We start from the raw sequence: 19,010 nt of genomic DNA on the forward strand, positions 1-19,010 counted from the left end.
TACAAACACACATGCACGTTTATTTATTTACATTCGCAAGCAGTAAAAACAAACTGTGCTGACAGTAAAATATGGATAAAACAGACAATTTCGGTTTGATATTTTTATTCGCCTTCTCAAAATGAAAGAAAGGAAAAAGCGAAACATACATGAACTAAACATTTTTTTCATCAAAATATCATTTTTTAAATTTAGTACAAAACAACTAAATATGATCCAAAAGTAACCTAAACTAACAAACTCTTAAGTGTTTTCCTTTTTAGAAAATTTATTCAGGCTCTTCTTCTCCGCTCCCATCCTTTGACTCTTCTGCGCGGTCTGCATCGGCATCTTCGGTTGGTTCATTCAACTCTGACAGTTCAGGATCAGCCGTCTCCATTGGTTCTTCTTCTGTGGTTTCTGTTGGAGGAGTTGAAGACTCCTCTGGCCTTTGCACCTCAACCTACAAACAATATAAATAAACAATGATGTGTAGTTTCCTTGAGTTAAAACTGTCCTGAATAATATTGATAGTGTTAACACTTTCGTTTGATTTTTTTTTTTTGGTACGGCCTTCATCACTACAGCCTTGGTTTAAGCCTGACATTCTGTTTTACTTGGAAAATATTAAAACAATGGGTTCAGGAAAGTGGAGTGCCTAGGGCATTTGACTCCCTGACGAAAGGTATGGGTTTGATCCCCAAAGACAAAGATTAAATTACTAAATAGATAACTAATATAAATTGCCCTTTGTTTATCCCAGAAGATAAAAGTGGGCAACACAGAAGTTAGTACAGGACGGTCATAAGAATTCAAACAATCAGAATGTACAATAATTCAAACATAAAAGATATACATAAAGTATGAGTCCTTACACAAGATATCACTATCGAAAATATGCCAGCTAGCCTCATGAAGTGTATTCACAGATGAACCTTGATCCTACCTGGGTCACCCTAGGGTCTGGTTTCTCCTGGACCCCCGTGTCCAGCCCTCCCTGGTCCATGGGTTCTTCCACGGGTTCGCTGGTCCTGAGGTCTGGCTGCTTCTGTTGGACTGGCTGGGGATGGGACTGGACAGCGGGGAGATGTGCCTGGACAGCGGGGAGATGTGCCTGGACAGAGGGTAGGTGGGTCTGGACAGGGGGGAGGTGGGACTGGACAGGGGGTAGGTGGGTCTGGACAGGGGGGAGGTGGGTCTGGACAGGGGGGAGGTTGGTCTGGACAGGGGGGAGGTGGGTCTGGACAGGGGGGAGGCGAGCCTGGACAGGGGGTAGGTGGGACTGGACGGGGGGGAGGTGGGACTGGACAGGCCGGTCTTCCACCAGCGTCACCTTCACTGGAGGAGGAGCAGCAGCTTCTGCCTTTAGTGGGGGAGCTTGAGCAGGGGCCCCTTCGACCTACAGGAAACGAGGGGTCAGAATGAGGGATACCTTAAGGTTCTTAAACCCCAACCCCTCCCTGATGATCGGTTCATGTATTGACGTCAAGTCGCTGTTGGGTTTTAACTCCTAGATGATTGTGTATGTGTGTTAGTGTATGTTTGTGATTGTGTATGATAGTCCAATAGTGGTAAGGGTGTTGGCTCCCCAACAAACAGTAAGCATCCTTGAGCGAGCTGCCCTAGCCTCTGCATGCTCCATTTATAAAACAAAATATTTTGAATTCATAGCAGAATAGCAATAATAAATATAGTTGCGAGCAGCAATGTGGGTGTCAAGCATAATGGGACTCGATAAACTAATTCCGCCGGACGGATGTAATCGGCCGGGCTTACATAATCGCCTAGGCGGCTACATGACGACCGTCTCAGTAATCGGTAATAACGACGGCTGGTGGGATGAACTAGAGCATTATGCGAGTACGTGTCAATGTTTACTAAATGGAAAAATGACCCTACCTAGTGGTAAGGGCGCATTATCGTCTGCCCGACAGAACAAATGACACAATGTAAACAAGCATCCGCTCATAAGACTATTAGACAGATTTGGTTTGGATGCATGAAGGCCTTGCGGAGAAATGAGCTCACTTCCTGTTTGACGTCCCCCTGAGGTCAAAGGTCACCAAATTGTTTGGCTATCCTCAGAATGATGTCATGAGTCTATGTACCAAGTTTGGCTATGATATGATATATGTTAAAGAGTTGGTGAGAACAGGCTTACTTCCGGTTTGGCGGCTTTGTCGTCAAGTTTGGTTGGCTGTCACGGCTAAACGGTTTTGAATTAGAAAAGGCTGTTTGGCAGATTTGTTCGGCTTGGTCTGAAGATCATATAGGGCAAGTTTAATGATGATTGGACATAATTTGTGGCCTGTGGATATGTAATGTTGATATTGACAACTTTCAACATGGCGGCCAGGCTTTGCCGTCAAGTTTGATTGGCTGTCACGGCCAAACGGTTTTGAATTTGAATGTAATATTGATGTAGACAACTTTAAAAATGGCGGCCAATTTCTGATGTTGCCATGGGAAATATTTTATTAGCTATATGGGGCGGTCTGACAGTATCACCAGACATTGAAAATAAGTTTGAAATATACTCATGTGAAGAGAGAGGAGTTAAAACACGTCTTCATTAATTATAGCTCCCTTTAGTGTTCGATGGTCACCAAAAAAGATGTCATGGTTCTATTTACCAAGTTTGGTTATGATATGTGAAAGGGCTGCTCAGATACTTGCTTACTTCCTGTTTGGTGACTTTGCGTCGAATTTGATTGGCTGTAGCAGCCAAACAGTTTTGAATTTGAAAAATCTTTCAATGTTTTCTATCAAGCATGGCCTGAAGATCATGTGTGCCAAGTTTTAGGATGATTGGACAAGATTTGTGGTAGGAGTACTATTTTGAAGGTTTCTGACATAAACCAAGATGGCGGAAAATCCATCATGGCGCAAAACGACGACATAGGGTGCGTTGAACTCGGCTTGGATCAAGGAATCCAATGATACCTTGTTTGTGAATATTGGATCAATGGGTCGAAAGTTATAAACATGAAAGCATGTCCAACTTTGACCTGTTGGTGGCGCCAGAGATGATGAGCTAGCGACCTCAAATTAGCTTCATGTGCTAATGGGACTGGCCTGAACTAGTGTGCCAAATTTCACATCTTTTCACGAAGGCGTTCTATGGGCTGCCATAGACTCCCACTGAAGGATAATAATAATAATAATAATAGGAACTCATACGAAAACAATAGGTTCGCTGCTTGACACCCAAACAGCATGTAACTTAATTGGGTCGGTAGGTTTCACAGTCACCAACAGACATAACAGTAATCCGAGTATAGCTATTAGAAGCAGTGTTCCCCACGGTTACCCGTCTCTCCACAGGGGGGCCCACAGGCATGACCGTAGGCTGATCGCTGGCCTCCAGGACGCCCATGACCGAGGGGGCGATATGGGCTTGCTGCGGAGCAGGAGACAGAACCCATCAGCAACACCACACAGTACAGGGAGCAATGTATAGTCTAACACCTTTATAGTGGAGCCGGACGATGGTCTACTGCTGTGCTAAACTGTACACTTATGCTGATCCATATTGGCTTTTGTTCCATTGAAGGTAAATGTTTGACCAATTGAATCAAGAAAAATACCATTGCTAATTTACATCTAACCATTTTAAAGCAGAATCTGAAACGTGTGTAGCAGTGATAAGCACGATAGAAAGCAAATAACAAAAAAAAAGAAAATGGTCAGTTGCCACCATGACCACAGCTTTACCACCGGAAATGGAAAGTGGCTCATCAGGTGTGTGTATTTGCATATGTAAGTGCATGTGTATGTGCGTACCTGGTGGGGGGTGAAGGAGTGGACGTGCTGCAGCAGCGGGTCCCTGAGCTCGGGGCAGCGGTCGAACACGCTGGTCAGCTGGGTGGCGGGCAGCTGCAGCAACACGGAGAACGACTGGGGCTTGGTCCTCTGGCAGCACTTCACGAAGCCCTCCCACACCTTGGGGTGCTTCCACACCTGGGGGGGACCAGACACACGTTAGGGACGCGATTGGAAGACTTTCCTTAAGGCTTCTGGCTTCACCCGTCTATCCACAACAGATATTGGGAGGCACCCCCTAATAATTAAAAAATATATCTTGTTATTTTAATAATAAATGTTAAATAATATACACAAATAGTTATTTATTGTTAATTTCAATATAATTTTTTAATTATATCTATATTATAATCTTTTATTAGCATTATAAGAATATTATTTTTATCAATAATTATAACAATTCTAAACCCTTCCAGCACCGAGGTGGTCTCGGCGGGCCCACCTGCTTGACGATGAGGCGGGACAGGATGTTCATGACGAAGCCGCCCAGCCGGGGGTACATGCTGAGACTCTGGATGACGGTCCGCATCAGCAACATGGGCAGGGGGTTCTGCTCCATCAGCTGCTGCATCACCACCGCCAGCACCTCCGACGTGTACACGTTCTTCTCCCCGTAGCACAGGTTGGTGGCTGGTGAGGGGAGGGGAGGGCAGGGTCAGTATCAGGGCACTTTATGGTCCCAGCCGGGAGACGTGCAGAAGAGTTTGGCGTTCTCATTTTGTGAATGTTCTGGATATTTGTTGTGTGGCATCAGAGAACAAAAACTTTTCAAGATAGTTGCGTTACAAATATATTTGGCCTTGCAGTGTTCCTGACTCCTTGGTTGAAACCCCTTAAGCAGATCAAATGTCTGTGTATATTTTAGAGTTGTATTCATATTTTAAATGCACCTTATTAATCATACGAGTGTCCTGTACTTTCTGCCTCACACCCATATTTTCCCGTCTGGGATAGATAAAGTACCATCGTATCATCATCTAATTTTATTTAATATAGACATGATCGTGATCGCATGCAGCCTCTATCAAGCATAAGAAAAATCTACAATGGGGGAACGTGATTTGGTTTTCATAGGGAATCTAACGGAAACCAAAGAAAGGTGTCAGGTGCGGTAATAATAAAAAATAATAATTGAATAAATGACCCAAAGACGCTTACAAAATAAAACACGAAGAGGGACATGACAATCAGGGGGGACAAGCAGAAGACAGCACAACAGAGAACAGAAGCAAGGTGGAGTGTGATAATAGATAGGGATAGGGATAAGGGTGGTTATGGGTAGGGGGGGTCATAGGCTCGGGAAAAGAGGTACGTTAGTAACGGGTCGGCTTCAGTCTAACCTTTGATGATGGACTTCATGTCACACTTGGTTGAGTCGATGTTGTGCAGAGAGACGAGGAGCTCCCCTGGGGTGAGGGGCGACATCGATGAACTGCCTTCACCTGGAAGACAGAAACCAAAACAATGCACTGAAACGCTTGTGTTGTTGATTCATGAAAAGTTGTAAGAAAAATGTTAATGTACGGTGAGAATAATAATGTAAAGAAGACATTCCAGCATCGGCCAGGCTAAATGCAGTGCAGGAAAGATAAAGTGTAGTATAGTCGGGCGTAGGGGGTTTGTCTCCCAGTCAAAAGGTACTGGGTTCGCAGCCCATTATCCGCAGCCTAACCTGTAGGGACCTGGAGTGTGATAGCTCACCCTCACCTGCTAATGAATGACATGAGTCTACAAGGTCAAAGCAAGTCGCTTGGGATAAATGTGTCGGCTAAATGACTTTGCAAGCAGCAAATTAATATGTTATCTTACTGTGCTGTGTGCCCAGGAGCCGGTTGAACACCTCCTTCACCACGATGGGGTTCAGTTTGATCAGCTTAGGGAGAGCCAGGATCACTTCTTTCTGGACAGCAAAGAAACCAAAACAACAGAGGAGCAGAGATGAGATATAAAAAAGGCAATTAAAACATAGTAGAGGGTTAAGTTGGGCACCACAACAGCAAGTACAGTGGGAACGAAAAAATAAATAAATAAAAAGTATACAAAAGGATAAAGTACAGAAAATCTATCAATCAACACTAATGAACACGTAATACGTTATGAGGTTAACGTTGTGGAGGAGGACAGCTCACCTTCTCCAGGCCGTTGATGACGGGGATGAGGAAGCGGACGTCAGGCACTCGTTTGTGGTACAGGTCCCTAACCCTCTCCACCAGCTCTGGCGACGGGGGCACTGCAGACACATAGCGGGGGGGTCACTCTCTGGAACAGCTTTGCTTTTAAAAGGACGCGACTCATATATTTTGAGAATAGGTGTATGACAAAAAACATGAGGAAAAAGTAGGGATTTCACAATCTGAAACCAACCCTAGCGCTTTGGTCTGAAACCTAATACATTTGGATTGAATACATCAATATATATATAAATACATTTAATGAATAGAGTCAAATGTTATGTTGTGACTGTGGCGATGTCAACCCAGGTTGACATCCCTAAGCAGCCACCGACAGCGAGCTCGTCTGTGAGCCTTCTTCACCTTTGTCGGTGAGGATGTGGAGGCAGCGGGTCACCAGCGTCTCCGCTCCTTTGGGACACGTCTCCACCAGCAGCAGGAGGTCGGGGGAGTTCATCCCCATGCCACGGATCTGCAGCACCACGTAGATGATGAGTTGGAGACGAGCAGATGAGGAAAAACACACGAGGGCAAAGAACCACGGACGACCTCCAGCAACCGCTCCTCAGCAAGGACTTCTATATGAAGCCATGGTTGTTAAATACTATTGTTGCTTGTACTAAAGGGAAGGACTACATTAATAGTGATGGTATTCTGCTGGCTCTGGGGTTCAACTCCCAGCCCGAAAGGTACCGTGTTCGATTCCCAATGTCCACAGCCTATTTGTAGCCAAATTCAATTATTTGCTTGTGCTAAAGTGTCTGTCATCTACCAGCTGGAAAGGGGGCCGGGGTCGATCACATAGGATGGAAACGAAGCGGGGAGGACCAGGGGACTCACGGGCTGCTCGATGACACGCAGCACGCTGCGCTTGATGTCGGCGATGGCCTCGGTGTAGACGGAGGCCAGCTCGTGGACCAGCCTGTGGTTGAGGGGCAGCAGGGAGAGGTAGAGGAACAGACACTGCCTCACCGTCTCCTCCGTCCATGGCGCCGCCACCTCTGGGAGGGGAAAACAAAACATATAATACCCCGACACATCGACATCATGAGGGGTGGACGCGAATGGAGGAGCTACTGAAGGGGGTTTGCAGTATTTTAATAGTTCTGGACTTGATTCAGATCGGCTTGAAGCATGCACCTGAACATGCACCTGCATTAATGCACCGCCAATCTATAATGCAATGAACTATTATTATTATAAAATGATGCAAGAGCGAATCTAGGTTTGTCTAGAATCTAGCTCCTACAAAATTGGGTCTGGTACAAAGAGGCACTTGCATGAATTTCATATTTTCCAGGAATAGGATATTAAATAAATCAGTTTATCCTCACCCCTCAACTCAAAGCAACAATTAACATACGCAACTGATTATTTTGTCATCTCTGGAGCCCGAAAGAGACAAACACAAAAATAGTCCCAACCCGTGTCTTTGTCGGCGCCGAAGAGCAGAGAGGGGGGGTTGGGATGGACCAGCAGCTGCATGTAGTTCAGGGCAAACTTCTCAATGTAGTCCCGTAGCTGGTCCTTCTCGTACATACGCTTGATGAACTGCAGGGCCATGCTGCGAACCTACACAACCAAGGAACCCATCACAATAAAACTTCAAGTCACCCAACAAGATATTTAAATGGTAGCGCTCCGCAGCAAGCTGGAGCCAAATGGCTCAACTTGGGATAATGGATACAGTTATTAGGAGATATTCTAGATCCACCAATACTCATTAGTCAGTCCCTCCAGAAAAACATGATTATGCGATCGCATAATTCAACGCATAATCAGCCAGTCGGCATATTCATGCGGGGGGGCCGCATTTTTTCAAATATGCCGCACTTTTACCGCATAAATTGCAGATTTCCGCACAAAAATATCTTAGCAGAAAGTTGAAAAATATTGCGTTTACTTCACACAAGATTTCATCGCATGTTTTAAGAAAACGTGCCGCATAATCAAGGATTTTTGGCCGCCACAATCACAAAAAAACACCACATTTTTCTGGAGGGACTTATTAGTTGGTCAAAGAACTAGAGCATGTGCAAGCTTTTGGATGAATTCAGAAACTCCCGGGGGCCAACCAACCGGAGTTTTGTTATTATTGGATGGTGCTAAAGCTAGTACGTATGCTCACGATGGCTGAGCGGGTGATGATATCAGAGCACACGCTTGCAGGAGCCAGCAGGAGGAGCCAGTGTCCCGGGCATGGGCCATGCTTACCTTCTCCTTCTCGTGGGAGCTGAGGTCAAGCAGGACGTGGAGGTACTGGAACTGTCTCGACGGTCGCTTGACGATGAGCTCCTTCAGCGTGCTCATGCCCAGATACACCCGGGACTGGAGCACAGTGCACATGAGGTACGGCATGTGAATAATGCAGCAAATCTACTTTGAAAGCCTTTGAAATAAATCTGCTGTATCAGATATTTTAATGCCATATGTGCATGCAGACTCCGAAACAAAGAGCTAGAGTGGATGGCAGGTAGCATCATGTCTTTCTATAAAAGCAGTTGCATGATTAAATAGTCAGTCAGTGCATGGTACAGATCTCAGGACCAGTTCTGTTGTGGTGATTTGGATTCCAGCTCACCTCGTCCTCACAGTATCGCCGGATCACTTCCAGCGCCGACTCTGTAATGACGGGTGCTTCCAGAACCAGCTTTGTGAAAAGACTGGAAGAGAGCAGCAGACCAGAGAGTGATTACGGTATTAACGGGAAACAAATAATAGATCGATAATCAGATGAATGGTTCTATTCCAAGAGATAGATATAGAGTTTTAAATGCAGATGCCCCTCAGCATGGCCCCTCACCCGTCCCTCTGCTCGGGCTTCTCCTGCAGGCCCGACAGCAGGGTGTAGAGGCAGTGGTCGTAGCCGTCCAGCAGGCCCTCGGGCAGCTGGCTGAGGTAGGCGTTGTACTCCTGGTACAGCAGGGAGAAGGCCAGGTCACTGCGGCTGCGGATGTCCTCCAGGATGAAGGCCAGCACGTCCTCCTTCATCATGCCCTCGAACTGGGTCACCAGCCGCGACAGCAGCTTCACCCGGATCTGGTGTGGGGGGAGGCAAAGGCGGTTCACACCGTTGAGCCACCAAGGTGAGGCAGAAAATACTGAATTTTGGGCTTTGACTGAAACAGTGTACGCAGGGTACTTAGCCCAACTAGACAGACCTTTCCCACACAGCCCAACCCATTACAACTCTCTGCAAATCAACAATACAAGGGCTCGCATCGTTAACCGAACAGCCCACACATCAGTGACTATATTGAGTACCATATCAGCTCATTTAGAAACCTCTCATCTGACTTGTTTATTTCATCGTTATAGCCCTTGTGTTGTATTAAGAACATTTCCATTTTCTATGCTCCAACTCATTCAGAAACACAGACTACCGCTTGCATGAAAAAATACAGACTATGTGTGGATTGATATTGATAAATTGATTGTGTGCCTCGATTTGTCATGTTGACAATGACAAAATGAGACGTGCTTGGACCCCTACTCACGTGGGCCATGCCGCTCTGGGCAATGTTCTTCTCAGAGTCGAGGATGCGTTTGACGGCCCCGGACGTGAGCTTCTCAATCTGGCCCTCCAGCAGGGGCTGCACCACGTCCGCCAGCCGGAACACCTTCCTCTTGCCCGTCGCACCCGGCAACCTGCAAGCAATCAGTCAGGTTTTGGGCGGTTGGTCAGACTTCATGTACTTGCAAGAACTAATTCTCATTGGTCAACGAATGTAACTAAACACTTTGCAGTCAATTATTTTCGGGGCGAGGACAGACGTTTTTGAGTGATATGTGATATATGATATTCGTGTTCAAAAGTACAATTTATTATATTCAAGGCTCAGGAGTTTCGGTTATTATAATTGTATGGTATAGTAGAGTATAAGACTTGTAATACAAGAAGTCAAATACACCCCTCACCCAACTGCTTATCGAATGCTTATCTACTCAAACTTTACTCAAATATTTACTTGTAAAATGGTTATGCTCTATAATATCTCTACATATATATTTAAATAAATATATTCTCAGGCCAATTTTACACACCAATTAAATGTAATGAATATATTAATTATTATGCATGTCGAAATATGCAAAAATATACCCAAGGGAATCAGGTTGAAAAACATCAACAATCAAGAAATAATAACATATATTTATTGCAAGGCTCTTCTCAATGCTGTTGAACGCGCCGTTAACTTTCATGGGCCTCCCGACATCCGGCGGTGAATAATTTTCTTGATAATTGACCTTTGCTAAGCATATAATGACCGCTGTCATCCCACTGATTCACGTCTATGGTACCACTCCGCAAGGAGTCCGGTAATTTACAAACCAAATTTCTCTGCTGATCTACAATACGAATGGTAATTGTAAAAAGACACCTTATGAAGTTATTCTTTCATTTTGGCAAGTAGCCGTGTAATAAGCGGGATAAGTACCGGAGGCGCGTCGGTGTCCGGTTTGCCCTGTCGGGTGCATATTCTCCCGATAATGACAGGCGTTCTATACATTATCCCTTACATAAGCAACAACAACTACCCTGAGAACCCTGCAAAACCAGTAAAATGAAAGAAAGACTCGGGACAGGGGAGAGCCATCAGGACTAGCTTCAGGTTCAACTGTACAGGGGCACTGAGGAGGAGCCAGGGGGCGTACTTGGGCTGTGTGGAGGGCAGGATGGGCTCCGGGAGCTTCTTGGTGAGCGGCACCTCGATGGCGGCCTGCTTCTCCGGGTAGGGGGTGCCCACCACGGAGATGGCCTGGCCGTGGGCCATTGGCAGCTTCCTCTTGATCAGCATCTCCTGGGACAGCTCGTCCTCCCCCAGGCTCTCTTTGGAGTCCCCCTCCCGTGCACGACTCTTCTCCAGACCTGTGGGGGAGGGGGGAGAGGTTTTTAGTTAAATCCTGTTCATTACGCCAACCCTATGGTTATTCGTTTCACTTCCAACCGAGTCATTTAGGGTTCACCAGGGTTCGATCCATGAACGTGGGATTGATCGGGAGGGATTCATTTGAATCTGGATTTGATTCACAATGAGAGGGAATACTGACCCACTGTTGACCCAGTCTCCGATCTAATACTTTGTTTATTAAAATAAGCAATACATCCTCACACAAGTTTTAAAATAGCAATACATCATCACACAAGTGTGATGATTCAGATTTCTTTCAATGTAAACTGTTCAACATTCATCCATACAGCGTTGCATCCATCACCCCTCTGGGCAGCCATCCCACCCCCTGTCAACAGAGGGTGCTAACACAGGGGAGCAGTCTCTTACCTGGGCCGATGCCCGCCGCCGTCATCTGCGTGGCCATGAGCCGAGCCAGATGTTTGATCTGGGCGTCGGTGCCGGCCGACTCCACAGGTGTGTAGGTGGCCTGAAAGGAGGCGGGCATGACGTCTGGCAGGTACACCATGCTGATGAGCACCTAGCCAATGGGAACAGAGGAGAGGTGAGATGAGGAGGAAGTGTACTGGAGGAGGGGGACGGTTGAAGAAGCATACTGTAACGGTCAAAGAAAGTAATTATCAAGTCTAAAAGAGTGGATGCATTTGCAAAAAGTTACTGGAACATTAAAAGTAACCGTTACATATAATATATTTCAAGAGAATAGCCTAACTATCTAATGAAGGAAACTGTTGAAGAAACTAACAAACTTGAGGAAAGTCACTAAATAACAAAATTATCTAAAGAATGTAGCTGAAGATAACTAACTATATAAATTAATTTACAAACAAACTAAAGTAAATAATGCAATGGTCACTATTTAAGTGCTCATTCTAACTCTACAGACAGAGGGAGAGTGTCTGACCAGGTTGGCGACGTTCTCAGCGTTGAGCAGCGGGTGGAGGAAGTGGGCGGTGAGGTCGATGGCGGTCTGGGCGGCGGGGGCGGGGGAGGGTTTGGAGACCGACATTGCTGCTGGCTCCTCCTTCTCCTCGTCATCCTCCATCAGAGCAGGCTCTGAACACACACGCACATTAACGACAACCGTATCGTCATGACAACCACATGGAAGATGAGCCAAAGTCCAAATGTCCCATCGTTGTGTACTATTAACTATCCAGAGCGCCTTACAGTGCACTAAGGAGCAGGCCGGGGTTTGGCATCTTGCATCTAGGACGTCTACAGGTAAGACTGCGGGATTGAACCAAGGACCTTTCGGGAGGGAGTCACACACCCGAGCCACTAACCAAACCAATTCTAAAATCAAAAAGCTTGACCATTTTGAATACTATTAGCGTTAACCAAAACAACATGTCATTTCCGCACTCTTTCAACCAAACTTTGCTCTGCAGCTTTGCTTACTATAAAGGCTGAAAATATTTGAAAATACGCAAACCTACATATCACTCGTTCTCTCCCTCCCTCTCCCCTCGAGCCCATACGTGAACCCCATCCTCTCCCGTCATCCGACCACTCACCCATCTTGATCTTCTTGCCCTCGGTGTACTGCTCGGTGCGGGGCCTCTTGCGGGGCTCCCGGGGGACGGGCGTGGCGCGGCTGATCTCGCTCTGGGGCATGCCCAGGTCCAGCAGCAGGGTGCCGATCTGGGCCTGGAAGTCCAGGCTGCAGGGGTGCTTGAGCACCGCCACCAGGTGGATCTTCAGGTTCTTCCGCACGCTGCTCACCTGGGACTTGGCCAGCGTGGGGGGCAGGTTAGCTGAGGAGAGGGGTGGGTGGGGCGTGACAATGTTCAAACATAATGTTACATTACTGGGAGTTTTTAAGTTTGCAATATAAGTGAAAACTGAAATAACTGAAATGAACCAATGCATGTATTTCAGGTTATGCCTGGGACTCCAGCTTAACTTTAAAATATACCCATTCTTTCATATACTTGATCTCACTTTCAGACCTAATCCAAATGGTGATTATTTGATGTGACATATTTTTACAACCATGTTTTGGTTGTAATTTGGCTTCTTCAAATGATTCAATGTCGTTCTCCTTGTTAAGCACAGATGATTCATTTACAACCAAACCGTGCTTTACCGCAGTTCTCAAACATAGTTTGGCATGCTTTTACTCAAACAAAATAATATACTTTAAAGACGGTGTGACTGAGTTCACGTAGTGACAGTTGGGGGTTACTGCTCGTTGTGACTGTTCCCGTATCGATGGTTAGTGGTGGTTGTTTTGCGTTATCATTTTACCGTAGCTGAACCACTGTGGTTGACCACCTTACCATGGAGGGTCTCGTAGGCCTGCACCACCTGGGACATGAACATGGGCCTCTGGCGGGCGAGCGTGGCCAGGGAGCCTAGCGCCGTGGTCAGGTTGATGCTGGAGATGGCTGGGTGCACCATGAACTTCAGCAACTGCTCCAGCGCTGACTTCCCCTCCTCGCACAGCATGACTGGGGGAAACCATACAGAATCAGAAAGACATACTGTGTAACATATTAATGTATGCATGTCTTATGTACCAATGAGTAGTTCGCACAAGGTCATCCTGGCCATTTAAATTCTTGTGTCACCAATTAGGCCATAAACAATATAAGAAATGACTCACAGAATACAAAATTCATTTTGTAAATTGTATATATAATTCAAGTTATATATTATTCATTTGGGTAATCTACAGCACCATGGCCATAGCTAAACATCCTATACTACCATTTGTACAGTCAATTCTTATATATGAAGGAGCAGGTAGGGGTTGGGGCATCTTGCGCTAGATTGCTGACAGGTAGCGAGTAGACACTGGGGAGGGATCAAATCCAGTACCTTTAAGCTGAGAGTCAAACCCCCAAGCCACTAAGACCCCCCTGCCCCCTGGTTGTTTGCCATCGGCTCCACGCGAGCTCCTCACCGTAGCGGATGTAGGAGTGGTCTTTGGGGATCTTGTCCAGGCTGACGTCTGCGTCCTGTCGCTTGGGGACGTCCGAGTCAGACGTCCGCGGCGACAGAGAGATGATGAGTGACTCGGTGAACTTGATGGCGTGGGTTCGTACGCCGTCGTTCTCAGAGTCCAACAGGGCGAGGACGTCGCCCTTCATCTGCGTGAGCATGTCCCAGCATGCCTCCTGCATCTCCGTCACCGCCTTGGAGCGAACCATCCACTGGGACAGCCGGGGAGAGACAGGATGAAGAGTTAAGAAGGAAAGGAGAGAAGAAGAATGTATTAATTGAATGAGACTAAAAATAAATATGCCGTTTGGTGGCCCGTCTCACAATACTGTGAGTGCGTTCATTTCCTAGCATGGGTGGGAAACCGGGAATGAATACTCCTAACCCTGGAAGTGGTAGTACCAGCCAATGAGTACATAGGACCAATGAGGGCCAATGACTCAGGCATGCGTCTCATGGTAGACCCATGCTAGTGCCGTACCTGCAGGGTGACCTTGTAGAGCTGTGTGAGGGTGAGGATAGCCTTCTTCACCACGTTGACGCTCTCGTCCCGCAGCAGCATGTTCAGGTTGGCCACCAGACGCAGCAGCAGCTCGTTGTCACGTTTACTGGAGAGGAAGCAGAACAACATTGGACCAATCACGAAACAGAGCTTATCAACATCAGGAAATATAGTTGCAGACAATTGACCAATCACTAACCAGAGCTTCTCCAAATCAGGAAGTACTGCACCATTTTATTTTAACCTTTATTTTAGCGTGAGAACATTTTGAAACTAAAATTTCTATTACAAAATGTCCTGGACAAGAAAAATTAACACTTGAAACTGACTAATCATACACCAAAGCTACTCCACATCAGGAAGTACAGTTGCATGAGATGGCACAATCGTGTATCAGACCTAGTCCTATTATCTACCAATTATGTAAAATATGAGATGTACAATGTTGCCATGTAATGCGGCCAAAGCAGAGTGACAGCAATGGATGGAGGTTCCCTGTTTACCCACCATGCCTCTTCAATGAACCCAATGACAAACTTCCTCACTTCCATGGACTTGTCCGACTGGAATGCAATCATCTCCTGCAAGATAACAAGGAAACCCCTCAAAATGATTTGACAGTTTCATTTCAATTCAGCACAGCTCAGCGTCACGTCATGCCAAGGCAGGGCACGATTTCTGATGGGCTTTCATGTTTAAACATTCACATGGGAAACCCACACAATCAGAGAAACACTTACGTCCAAAAAATTATCAAGCAGGGATGGATCCTTGTTGATAATAAGCTCCTGGACCTATTGACAGAGACAAAATCATGTTAAGGACATTAGGATTTACTCACTTAGGAGATCATTTTTCCCAAAATGACTTCAGATACATGACATTGAGAAGTAGGTAGGGGTTAGGGCCTCTGGCTCAAGGATGCCTACAGGTAAGGGGTTTGACAAAAGGGTTTGAACTCTGCACCATTTGGCTAGGAGTTCAATGCTACTAGCCACTGACTAGACTATCCTATGAATCAAGACAAAATATTGGGGTGCAATCCTATTTGAGGAGTTACACGGCATCACTTATTCTAGGGTACTTTTGGTCCAACGGTCACACCGAGTCATCTCCATCGTCTATCTTTTGGGTCCCAAGATGAAAGAATCAACAGAAGGGAGGATTAGATAGATTGAAGGGAAGACGTTAATAGCACACCTGTTTGAGCACCGTCAGCTTCTCTTCTGTCCCCATCAGAGCGGCCTGGTTCAGCAGCTCCACCACCTGCAGGAGGAAACAGAGAATTATTAAAGCTGGCTCACTATGGAAATGATTGGTACAAGTGTAAATACAGAAAATATAGTGGTGTTTGACAAATGACGTGGAATGGGTAGAAGTCATACAAATTCTTAACTATAACAGCAGCAAGCATAAAAGTGGATGTTTTTCAAACTAGCAGGATTTGCTCATGATCCACTTAAAGAACCAGTTGTTACTGGTTGATACAGAGCAGCCTACCTTCTCACTGGTGGTCATGTCGACCACATGTGGCACGTCCTCGTCCGACATCCTTCTGCTTGGGTGGTAGCGGCTTTAGAAAGTCCTGCACTACCTTAAACCATGATCTTCAATATACCTGTTGAAGACACACACACACACACACACACACACACACACACACACACACACACACACACACACACACACACACACACACACACACACACCAAAAATAAAGTAATACGTTACTTAATGTGCTTAAATTGTCTGAAGGGACATTTTGCGAGAACGCAGTAGTTTGTCAATCCTACGCGGGAAACTAGGATGTCACAGCAGAGGTATAATAAAATAAATATCAGTATAAGTACATTAAAGTATTCTAAAGATTACACAGCAATATTTAGACTCATTGGTCCAGTCGGTCCATCCATTGCACCATGCAGGATGAATACGATTGACACACTATTAAGAAGGACATTTCAACAACAGCTCATAACTGCATCACATATACATCAGTAGTTACGATAATTTTAACTAGGGGACGTATTCTTACCTTGCCGTTAAACGGAGTTTTGGTTTGGTCTATTGAGTCTGGCAATATATTTTCAGTGTAAAGAAGGTAAAACTGATAAATGAATGTTGCTGTTCTGAACAGCAGCATCCATTCACTCACTAACTGCTTCCTGTTCGTCCTCTTACTGTTCTCCACCGCCGCATGGTGGATGGAGGATGTAATGTGCAGAATATTTCTGACTTAACGTTGAATAATACAATTCATAAAGAGCTAAAAAGAAAAGAGCCAAACGATGTATTCCTTATTTTATTGATTGATTTATACAAATATAAAAAGCTTTTACAATAAATAATAATAATAAATCCTTGAAGTCGACATGATAAAGTCTTTATCACCATCTGCTGGACGGATGCTTAAACTGTGTATATTATTTTTTACTCAGAATCGAATAACTTTAGTGGTCCATGTGAAAATTGTTTCACTTACATATGTTCGCCTCAAGAAAACCTTAGTTATTATAAACGTAGGTAAAAAAAGAAAAATAAAGAAAAGTCTGGCTTGGCTAGACATACAACAATGTTGTTGGAGTGGGGTCTGTCAAAAGATGTTCTAACCGTTCTTTCCCAAAGAATGGTTTGCGACCCACATGTGGGTCGCGGGAGATTTTAATTGGGTCGCCAAATAAATGTATATTAAAATAAAATAAAATAAATAAAACCTTTTTTTATTTTTTACAGAAATACCTTTGCACTATTTTGGCATCTATCTCAACATTTTCAGCTTTGACTGTCTGCTGCTGAAACTCCCAAATTTCTCCCCTTAGGGATTAATAAAGGTTTATCTTATCTTATCTGAGCGAATTGATTGATTGATTGATTGATTGATTGATTGATTGACTGTTCGATAACAATAGCTGCCCATAAACACACGCCTACCGGTTCGGCATGAGCATTTAAGATAACTTTTAACAAAGCATGATTTTGATAGTACTGTACTATCTTTTATATTGGGTCGCGATGGTTTGTAATTTAAAAAAAAAGGGTCCCCAGAAAAAAAAAGTTTGGGAAACACTTTTCTAAACTATTTGATTGAATGCCTAACCAGGCAGGTCGCTTAGCCAAGGGCAGCGTCTGAACCCTTGTTGTCAGCAACGGGTTCAAATCTTTATGGAAAATAAAGTGTGTTGAAAACAATTACATAATCGATTTCTCTTGTAAATGGCAACAATAAGTTATTAATGAGGAAAATCCTGTGCAGGATACGTATATACAGGTGCTGGTCATATTATTAGAATATCATGAAAAAGTTGATTTATTTCATTAATTCCATTTAGAAAGTCAAACCTGTAGAATGTATACATTCATTCCAAACAGACTGATACATTATAAGTGTTTTTTGCCAAAAAGAAGATGATTATAGCTGACAACCAATGAAAACCCTAAATTCAACATCTCAGAAAATTAGAATATGGTGAAAAGGTCAGATATTGAAGACACCTGGTGCCACACTCTAATTAGCTAACTAACTCAAAACACCTGGAAAAGCCTTTAAATGGTCTCTCGTTTTGATTCTGTATGACACACAATCATGGGGAAGACTGCTGACTTGACAACTGTCCAAAAGATGACCATTGATACTTTAAAGAAGGAGGGCAAGACACAAAAGGTCATTGCCAAAGAGGTTGGATGTTCCCAGAGCTCTGTGTCCAAGCACATTAATAGAGAGGCGAAGGGAAGAAAAAGATGTGGTAGAAAAGAATGTACAAGCAAGAGGGATAAACGCGCCCTGGAGAGGATTGTCAAACAAAACCGATTCAAAAATGTGGGGGAGATCCACAAAGAGTGGACTGTAGCTGGAGTCAGTGCTTCAAGAAGCACCACACACCGACGTATGCAAGATATGGGCATCAGCTGTCGCATTCCTCGTGTAAAGCCACTCTTGAATAAGAGACAACGTCAAAAGCGTCTCGCCTGGGCTCAAGACAAAATGGACTGGACTGCTGCTGAGTGGTCCAAAGTTATGTTTTCAGATGAAAGTAAATTTTGTATCTCCTTTGGAAATCAAGGTCCCAGAGTCTTGAGGAAGACAGGAGAGGCACAGAATCCACGTTGCCTGAAGTCCAGTGTAAAATTTCCACAGTCAGTAATGGTCTGGGGTGCCATGTCATCTGCTGCTGTTGGTCCACTGTGTTTCCTGAGGTCCAGGGTCAATGCAGCAGTCTACCAGGAAGTTTTAGAACACTTTATGCTGCCTGCCGCGGACCAACTTTATGGAGGTGACGATTTCATTTTCCAACATGACTTGGCACCTGCACACAGTGCCAAATCTACCAGTACCTGGTTTAAGGACCATGGTATCCCTCTTCTTGATTGGCCTGCAAACTCACCTGACCTTAACCCCATAGAAAACCTATGGGGTATTGTGAAGCGGAAGATGCGAGATGCCAGACCCAACAATGCTGAAGAGCTGAAGGCCACTATTAAAGCAACCTGGGCTCTCATAACACCTGAGGAGTGCAACAGACTGGTCGACTCCATGCCACGCCGTATTGCTGCAGCAATTCAGGCAAAAGGAGCTGCAACTAAGTATTGATTGCCATACATGCTGAAACTTTCCATGTTCATACTTTTCAGTTGGCCCACATTTCTAAAAAATCATTTTTTGTACTAGTCGTAACTAAT

General features: G+C 44.9%; 1 protein-coding gene across 1 annotated transcript; it reads right to left on the reverse strand.

Moving 5' to 3' along the window:
• Positions 1–8: 8 nt before the first annotated feature.
• sympk (symplekin) lies at positions 9–16,504 on the reverse strand. The gene is made up of 27 exons (XM_030343261.1): positions 16,369–16,504; positions 15,834–15,951; positions 15,534–15,599; positions 15,074–15,127; positions 14,841–14,914; positions 14,313–14,439; positions 13,794–14,043; positions 13,168–13,338; positions 12,403–12,642; positions 11,790–11,941; positions 11,255–11,405; positions 10,629–10,842; positions 9,470–9,620; positions 8,776–9,011; positions 8,554–8,635; positions 8,187–8,300; positions 7,397–7,544; positions 6,813–6,973; positions 6,336–6,444; positions 5,931–6,031; positions 5,611–5,701; positions 5,142–5,243; positions 4,244–4,431; positions 3,763–3,939; positions 3,290–3,379; positions 926–1,378; positions 9–442 (listed from the first exon to the last, which is right to left on the reverse strand). The coding sequence occupies exons 2-27, from the start codon at positions 15,882–15,884 to the stop codon at positions 269–271; spliced, it is 3,927 nt and encodes a 1,308-aa protein (XP_030199121.1). The 5' UTR covers positions 15,885–15,951; positions 16,369–16,504; the 3' UTR covers positions 9–268.
• Positions 16,505–19,010: the final 2,506 nt, after the last annotated feature.

Source organism: Gadus morhua, chromosome 20, assembly GCF_902167405.1.
Source record: "Gadus morhua chromosome 20, gadMor3.0, whole genome shotgun sequence".
NCBI classification, from domain to species: domain Eukaryota; kingdom Metazoa; phylum Chordata; class Actinopteri; order Gadiformes; family Gadidae; genus Gadus; species Gadus morhua.

Excerpts from the sequence above, each read along its gene's own strand:
- sympk (XM_030343261.1), bottom strand. The coding sequence starts at position 15,884 with ATGTCGGACGAGGACGTGCCACATGTGGTCGACATGACCACCAGTGAG. Across the intron at positions 14,044-14,312 it reads TCTACAAGGTCACCCTGCAG|TGGATGGTTCGCTCCAAGGC; the intron begins GTACGGCACTAG and ends CGGCTGTCCCAG. Across the intron at positions 13,339-13,793 it reads CCACTCCTACATCCGCTACG|TCATGCTGTGCGAGGAGGGG; the intron begins GTGAGGAGCTCG and ends GGTTTCCCCCAG.